General features: G+C 42.6%; 1 protein-coding gene across 1 annotated transcript; it reads left to right on the forward strand.

Annotated features, from left to right (window-relative positions):
- Nucleotides 1–1779: 1779 nt before the first annotated feature.
- cyp17a2 (cytochrome P450, family 17, subfamily A, polypeptide 2) lies at nt 1780–7827 on the forward strand. Its single transcript, XM_088015722.1, has 9 exons — nt 1780–2536; nt 3164–3284; nt 4350–4488; nt 5129–5358; nt 5702–5788; nt 5899–6114; nt 7053–7222; nt 7293–7396; nt 7480–7827. Exons 1-9 carry the CDS (start codon nt 2121–2123, stop codon nt 7743–7745), a joined length of 1749 nt encoding a protein of 582 aa, XP_087871848.1. The 5' UTR covers nt 1780–2120; the 3' UTR covers nt 7746–7827.
- The last annotated feature ends 1073 nt before the right edge of the window (nt 7828–8900 follow it).

The following is an 8900-nucleotide window of genomic DNA, read 5'->3' on the forward strand; positions in this document are numbered from 1 at the left end:
CTGTTGAGGAGGTAAAGCTAACACCCCACGCCCCCAAAGAAATTACAATAAACTAATTTTTGCATTTTCTTATTGAATTTTGTGGCTCTCCAGCAGTTCAAACTGTCCAGTTTTTGGCAGATTAAAACCTTGAAACCAGCCTTTATGTTTCACTTTTCCCAGGATTATTTTAACTAAAGCAACAGATTGCGAAGCACCCGGCGCTGAAACATGAAGCAGAGCGTTTCTTTCTCCTCTTCCAGGGTTTTACATCAGAGGCGCCGTGTGTTTGACCTCCAGGGGGATTTTTTTAGCCGAGACGTTGAAGCAGCACCTGTTGTCAGTTTTTCTGCCAGAGAGAGACGGACCAGAACCGCTCCGCTCGCCTCGCCGTGTCAACGCGCTATATCAGGACAGATGATGGGGAAATGTGTGTGTGGGCGCTGTTACCATGGCGGCGTGCCTCCGCCGGCTGCACACACACCGCCACCGAGACGCTGAAGCGCTGGGACTCTGGTGGCGTCAGCCGCGCCGCTGATTCACACGTTTCTTAAAGTTAATGGATCAGTTCAGACGTTAAGATGGCCGCCATCAGGGAAACGGCAGCAGGAGAGAGAGAGAGAGCAAATGTTCAGGCTGGACTAAATTTAGCTACAAAACAGGCAGAACTCGGCCAGAAAACCCAAAATATCAGCTTCACAAAGTCTGAAATGATTCAACAGGAATGCATCATGACTGAGAAATATCCAGACACAAACTGAACTATGAACGCAGCGATCCAGTTTTATCACTTCTGATACCGATATCTGAGCATCGGACAGAACCGATACAGAAAAACAGCTGAATTCATTTAAAATGTTTATTTTCTTAAACTGAAACATAAATGTACTGAATTACCAATTTATTTAATAACTCTGCATCAGTGCAGCACAATTAACGACAAGCTACTGGTCAGACACGTAAAACTTTAATTTATTCAGACAATTTAGGACAAAAACAGCAAATTTAAAATAAAAAATGAAGAATCTGACACAAACAAAACGTTAACTACTTTGGTGAAACATGAAAATAAATTGAAACAAACCTTTCAAATGTTTCAGAAAGTTAAATTAGGAATCCCAAATATAATGTAAAATAAATAATAAATCATGACATAAAGCATAGAGTTTGACTGAATAGATCTGCACTTATAGATCAGGAACATTGTCACTGATACCCAATCTAGAATATTTTTCAGTATCAGGATCAATACAGCTATTGATATCAGATTGATGCCGCTCCAGCTGAAACAGAGCTGATACAGATTCCTGAACCAGAACCACAGAAGAGAAAGACCCATTCAACTATCTAACCGGGTCAGAACGGTTCTAATGTAAGGTTCTTCTGATAAATAGATGAAATGTCTCCAGAAACAGTTTTTATGCTTCATGAAGAGAAAAACTGTCTAAAACAATTTCAGCTGGCTGAAAATGAGGTCAACATTTATATCTTCAAAGTTTTGCTAAATTAAGTCCAAATCCAGGTAATAAAGTCTAAAACCATCAAACCTTTACCAAATAAAACCAAGTTCAAAACGGACCAGAACCACGATGCAAAATAACACATAAAACAAGAACTAAGCTTCAGAACAGAATAAAGCAAACATGACGAGTTTGATTTATTCCTGAGGCAAATCAGGCCATAACCAAACACCTCAGACTAAAATGGGTCAAAAACCGTCCAGAATGAACCGATAAACCGGACCAGAACCGGTCCAGGACTAACCGGGTCAGACTGGGTCTAAAGTTCTTCTGACAGGAACCTAAACTGTCTCCTTCACTGAGTCAAGAAAGAAAACCTGGTCAGAGTCGACAGGCTGTTCTCCTTTAAGGTTTCCATGGCAACCCGTGGCATTCAGCCTGATAACACCAAGGCCACCCGATGAAGGAAAACACACACACACACACACACACACACACACACACACACACACACACACACACACACACACACACACACACACACACTCACTCTCAGTCATGGTCAAACATCTGTCATAACAACACGCAGGCGTGACCTCTGACCTCTCCAAGGTTCCTCCCTGGCTGGTTAAAGTCAGGGTTCTTCGTCGCCTCCTCATTCTCCTCTTCCTCGCTGCAGCCATGCTCTCCACTCTGCTGGCCTCTGCCCCCCCACTCCTCATCCTCTTCCTCCTCTTCATCGTGGTTCTGCTGGTTCTGTTCTCCCGTCGGTCCGGTCAGGAAGCTAAACGTCAGAACTCGTCTGGTCCGGTTCAGGGATCCGGCCCGGTTCGGGGCCCTGGCCCGGTTCAGAGATCCAGCCCGGTCCAGGGATCCAGCCCGGTTCAGAGATCCAGCCCGGTCCAGGGATCAGGCCCGGTCCAGGGATCCAGCCCGGTTCAGAGATCCAGCCCGGTTCAGAGATCCAGCCCGGTCCAGGGATCCGGCCCGGTCCAGGAGCCCGTCCCCTGCCTGCCTCGCCTCCCGGTCCTGGGCAGCCTCCCCTGGCTGGGCGGAGGCCTTCCTCCTCACCTGCTCTTCACCCAGCTGACCTACAGGTGAGTCTGAGACGCTGGAGGATGGGTTGGTTAGCAACTGGGTTTAGAGAGGACTAGTTATCAGTGGGAATGCTGGTTAGCCAGAGGAATGACTTTTTGGGTTTGGATTGAACTAATATTTAATGGACTAGTTTGTGTTTAGTTAATTATCATATTTTGAAGTACTAATTAATTTTCATAAACACGTTAAAATGTATAAAATTAATCAGTCTTTGACTTAGTTTGACCAATTAATGTGTACAGATTGATTAGCTGACATCTGAACACTGGTTGTTTTGTTGACTCTATTCTAGATAATGCCACAACTAGACTACTAGTTATCTTTGGGTTGGTAGATTTCCTTAACGAGCCTTTATGACTAGTAGTTTGTGCTCAAAACGATGAGTTAAGACTCGGATCTGAACTGAATCATGTTTAATTTAATATTTGTAAGACTAGTTAGCTTCTTAAAACAGAATTTAATGCAGAGGAGGAAGGAAGATGTGTTGATAGGAAGATACGGTCCGGATTCTTCAATCTGAACGGATCCGTTTGTGGATTATGAGATTTTCAGGAAGAAAACTCTAATCCTGGACGGTAATCTGGTTCTAACTGATGATGACCTTTGACCCTGTGCTTGTTTCTGAGGTATGGACCTCTGTTTGCGCTCTACCTCGGCCCTCACTACACCCTGGTGGTGAACAACCATCAACACGCCAGAGAGGTGCTGCTGCAGAGGGGCAAGGACTTCGCTGGGCGTCCCGACATGGTCAGAAACGCCAGCAGCCGTCAGCTTAATGAAAACACACCGAAATGTTTCCCTGCAGAACCTGAAACTCTGCTCAGGACCAGAGTCACGTCTCAGACACTTTTCTTTGGAAATGTTTTGATTATATTGGATATTTTAGGTAGAATAAATTTAGGTTTTTAACTCTGAGGAAAAATAATTGTAAGCAAGACTTTTATTTTTCCCTGTGGAGTGAATCACTCTTTTCATTTCTTCTTTTCCTTTACTACAACATTTTCCTACAGCGCCCCCTGGTGTCTCAACATGGGACTTTAAAGGTTTTGACTCCTTAAAATATAATTCTAATAGGCTAATATAGCAGTAATTGTTTATAAGGGCTACTGTTTCATTTTTCATTTACAGCCTGGAGTTTCCAGCTTTTAGGAAACAGAAAACGTTCAAAAAGCTGAATCTAATTTTAAAAAACAAGAGCAAATTTAATTTCCATTTTTGGATCTTATTAATCAACAACCTGGGAGCCAGTTTTTACTAAGCTTGCTAAAAATACTGAGTATGCATGTAAGTATAAAATGTGTTAAAGTGGACATAACATGTTTTTAAATCCCTGTTTCACATTTAAATTAGAAAGTTAGCTAATGCTAGCTTCAATAATGTTGCTGAAGGTTTTACAGAACAAAAAGTCTTTATGTAATAAAACTATTAAAAAAGACAGGACGTTGTGTACTCAAGATGCTAACAGCTAGCACACAGTGCTACCATTAGCAGAAGGCCCGTGCTACTGCTAGCAAAACTACGACTGGGTCCAGATGGCACACAAACTGATGTTTTTAAAATAATTTTTGTCGTCACTGCAAAATCGCTGCGAGAAATAAAAATGGCGGATTAGCGAAGCTGGTTAACCGGAAGTCGTTGTTTAGAAGTAAAAGTTCACAAATAATAGTGAACAAATTGAACAATCTAACCTAAATATAATACAAAGAGAGACTAAATCAAACTGTTTTGCTCTTCTAGAGGTTCTAATGACACATCAAAATGAACTTATGGACTAAAAACCTGATGTTATGAACTGGGTTGTATTCTGGACAGGTCACCACCAACCTGCTGACCCGGGGAGGAAAAGACATCGCCTTCTCAGACTACTCTCCTCTGTGGAGGTTTCACCGCCGCCTCGTCCACAACTCCTTCACCCTGTTTGGAGAGGGAACCAGCCGGCTGCAGGACATCGGTACCGTCCAGATCCACCACGTTTCTGATTAGAAAAACAAGCTTCAGGAGCCACAGCGACTGATTTTAACCATTACTGCTCTGTGGAAAAATAACCTACAACACTTTTATTGAAATTATAAAAATTGACATTTTGAGATTATTCACAAACATTTTCTAGAAATAACATGGAAATTTCTGAGATCCAAAGGTTCAACATTTTTGACTTTTGAAACTTTGAAAATTTCCAATTGTCCAAAATTTTTGACTTTATGAACTCAGAAAATTTCAAAGTTTATCTTAGAGAATTCTGAGATAAGTTTCAAAATTATTTTAGTTTTTTCTTGCAAATTTTAGACTTTTGAAGCTCAGAATTTTCCTTTTTTCTCCAGGAAAATGACTGAGATTAATCTAAAAATTTGTGAGTTTTTGGTGGAAATGTATACATTGTTTTTCACAATGTCCCTGGACCATCGTTATGAAATATGTAGGAAGCCAGCGTTTTAAGAAAACCTGGAAAGATTTTCATCAAGAACACTTCAAACATTTAGAAACAAAGAAAATTGTCTTTTAAAGTTAGTAACTTTTCATGAGTGTTTTGAGATATTTTATCCTTAAGTATTTAGACCCCAGCAGCGACTGTAACATAAACTTCTGTGCAGTTTTGTCCGCGGTGGACGGTCTCTGCGTGGAGCTGCTGTCCCACGGGTCGCGGGGCTTCGACCCGTCTGCCGCCATCACCAGGGCCGTCACCAACGTGGTCTGCACCCTGGTGTTCAGCAGCTCCTACGGCCCCGGAGACCGCGAGCTGCAGGAGGTGATCAGCTACAACAACGGCATCGTGGAGACGATCGCCAGGGGCGGGCTGGTGGACATCTACCCCTGGATGAAGGTACGACTGGGGAGCCAGAGGAAAACCAAAACTATCCATGGGCAGAAGAGAAAATAATATGACGGCATGTCAGATTATTTATGACAGCATTATTTCTTTTCATACAAACAAAAAGTAAGAAAGAAAAAGTTAAAAAGGTAGAAATTTTGAAGCTAATTCACAGAAATTTTCTAAAAATAAAAAGAGTAAATTACAACTCCTCATTAAAATCCATAAAAACAAACCCCAACTGATTGATGATTTGGATCTCAGTGAAAGTTTGGCTGAATTTTAAACATTTATTAATAATTTTCCTCCATTAAATCTGTAAACCTTTGACTCCCAGCCTCTGTCTGTCCTCCAGGTGTTTCCTAACAGGTCTCTCAGTAAACTGAAGGAGTGCATCACCGTGAGGGACCGACTGCTGACCCGGAAACTGGAGGAGCACAAGGTGAAAACCGTTAAAAACCACCAGAGACCAACAGCTCCCCCTACAGGCCGCAGTGCTCATTACAGCTCTGAGCTCTTCTCTTTTTCCATCGTCTATCTGGTGGGTTGCAGGCGGCACTGGGTGACGGTGACCCCCGTGACCTCCTGGAGGCCCTGCTGAAGGGCCAGACGGGCAGTGGGCGGGGTCAGAGGTCACATGGGTCAACAGAAGAGGGGATAACAGACGACCACGTCCTGATGACAGCAGCGGAGGCGTTTGGAGCCGGTGTGGAGACGACGTCCACCACTCTGCTGTGGATCCTGGCCTACCTGCTGCACCACCCTGAGGTCAGAGGGCAAAACGTCACTTCTCATGACGTTTTGCTCAAACACAGCATTTCTGTGGTGTTGTCTTTGTTCCACCAATCAGAGCGTGCCATGAAACTGATGTGAGCACATATGTAAGCAAACAATAATCTACAGTGTTGAGCATTAAAATCTGAAACTCGGTCGCTCCTTGTGTATGAAGCACCAAAACGGCCAAAAAGGTGATATGTCGTCCAAGTCAAAATACTCCAGGAAGTGACAGAAATCACCAAACAAAATGCAGGATTTTAGAAAAACTCAAGAAAATGTGATACACCTGATTTCTGTAGCCTAATAATACATGGTTAAAGGGGACCAATGATGCAAAATTCACAGTTTGGACATTTTTCTTTTTCCATTTGCACTTCTACTGCCAGCCAAAGTGCTTAAAAAACACCCAGCCATTGTTTTGGCAACAAGATAACGTTTTTTTGGTGCAATTTCAAAATCCTCCCAATTGTTAAGTCATGTTGGGTTGCCCTGTTACCAAGCAACCCAAGCTGAGCTCCAGCACCTCTGGTCAGCTGGTTTTCCCACTGCATGTGCTGCTTAATGGCTGCTGGAAAAGACAAGCGTTTCTTTATTGATTTATCATCCAGAAACCACTTGTTGGTTGTGCAGGAGGCTACACTTCTACCTTTCAAAGTGGTGTAATTACGCATCTGCATGCATCTATTTTCATATGCGAGTGTAATGGTTGAGTTGGGCTGAGAAAAAAATGTAATGAACATGTTTTGTAGCCCATAAATCCATCCTAACTTGGTCAAGGATAGGTAAAAACACAAATACTGTTAGTTGGTGGATTTCAGGTAGCTAAGTAGCGTTTCAGTCCGTTCCCAATCAACTCGTGTCGGTTAGAAACCGATGATGACCCGGACGCCCTTCAGGTCTCGGTCGTTACTTCTGGGTTTCCATCGCAGGTCCAGGAGCGCGTGCAGAGGGAGCTGGATGAGAACATGGGCGGTGATCGTGCGGTGAGCGTGTCGGACCGCGGCCGACTGCCCTACCTGGACTGCGTCATCAACGAGGGCATGAGGATCCGACCGGTCAGCCCGGTTCTGATCCCGCACACCGCCATGACCGACAGCAGGTAGGTCCGATCACATGGCGCAACGTTGAAAAGCTCAAAGAGTTTCTTAAAAACCCGTTTCCTCTCTCAGCATTGGCGGTCACGCTGTGCGCCGCGGGACTCGGGTTTTGGTCAACATGTGGTCGATTCACCACGACCCCCGGTTCTGGGACAAACCGGACCTGTTCAACCCAGGTGACCCTCAGGAAAACCCAAACAGATCTATCAAAACAAACGCAACAGAAACATCATTCAAACCTTTTTCTCTCCTAACATAGATCGTTTCCTTGACGACAAAGGTCAGCGCACCACACCCACCTGCTTCCTGCCATTTGGGGCGGGACCTCGGGTCTGCGTCGGCGAATCGCTGGCCAGGCTGGAGCTTTTCCTCTTCCTGTCCTCTCTGCTCCAGCGAATGAGCTTCAGGCTGCCAGACGGGGTTTCCCCACCCAACTTGCAGGGGCGTCTGGGTGTGGTCTTACAGCCGCTGCCTTATAAGGCGGCAGTCAGTCCCCGCCCAGGTTGGGAGGGCGGGGCTAAATGAAAGGGGGCGGAGCTTACAGCCAAGAAAATAAAACTACTTTCTAGTTACCCTTTTCTGAATAAATGAAAAATAAATATTACAACCTTTTCTCATTGATTTACAGTCAGAATGATCTGATTTCTTTTTGTAAAAAAAACAACTTTCTAACAAATGGTTGCTTAAAATATATATATTTTTGCTTTGTAAAATATTTCTTAGCAAGACTAAATTACTAATTCTCAGCTAACTTGTTATTTAGCATCACATCTTTCATCAGGGTTTCTAACATCCCTGTAAAACATTCCTATATTTAAAATTTTAAAATCTGAGGGAGTGCTGTGGTGGTGCAGGGGCAAAGCACCACCCATGCATTGAGGCCCGAGTCCTCATGCCAGTGGTCACAGGTTCAATTCCCAGTCTGGTGACATTTGCTGCACATCTTTCCCCTCTCTCACAACCCTCCTTCCTGTCAAACTACCATCAAATAGAGCCAACAAAACCTTAAAAAAAATTTTTTTTCTTAAATTTGGTTGTGCTGAATTTAAAAAAGTGAATTGTTCTTTATTTTTCAATATTAAAATCCATCGTCCCCCAAAAAATCTTTAATTTGACATTAAATTCAGTCATATTCAGATTAAAAGTCCTGTTTTTGAACATAACCTTTACCTAGGTACTAAAGACATATTTTATGAAGTCCACATCTGTGTATTTAAAATATATAGATTATTCTGATGTAATGTTCTAATCTTAAATGTCATGTTTTCATTAGCCATAAGCACAAAATCATCATAATCAACAAATAAAGGCGTGAAAACATCAGTCTGTTTATTTTGCTTAGTGATGGAGTTACTGAATTGAACTTTGCAATAATATTCTCATTTATCAAACATTTATTGAATTAAATGGTAGGCTGCATGTGATTTTACCGTAAACAGTCATCCCCTTCAAAATAAGAGCATGAGTATAAAGTTCTAGCTACTTGAATATTTTTTAGGTCGATAACCAAAACTGTATTGAATTTTTTTCACCTGCAAGTTTACAAAACAGTCGAGTAAATTAACACTTTAGAATTTATCTTTATTTATTTAGGGGAAGCTAAATGTGCTAATCAGTTTAAAATTTAGCACTTAATTAAAATTAGCTTTGGTATAAATGTGGTGCTTAATGTTTCAGTAT

This window comes from Poecilia mexicana, unplaced genomic scaffold (genome assembly GCF_051168715.1).
Source record: "Poecilia mexicana isolate PSO_F unplaced genomic scaffold, ASM5116871v1 scaffold_18, whole genome shotgun sequence".
NCBI lineage: Eukaryota > Metazoa > Chordata > Actinopteri > Cyprinodontiformes > Poeciliidae > Poecilia > Poecilia mexicana.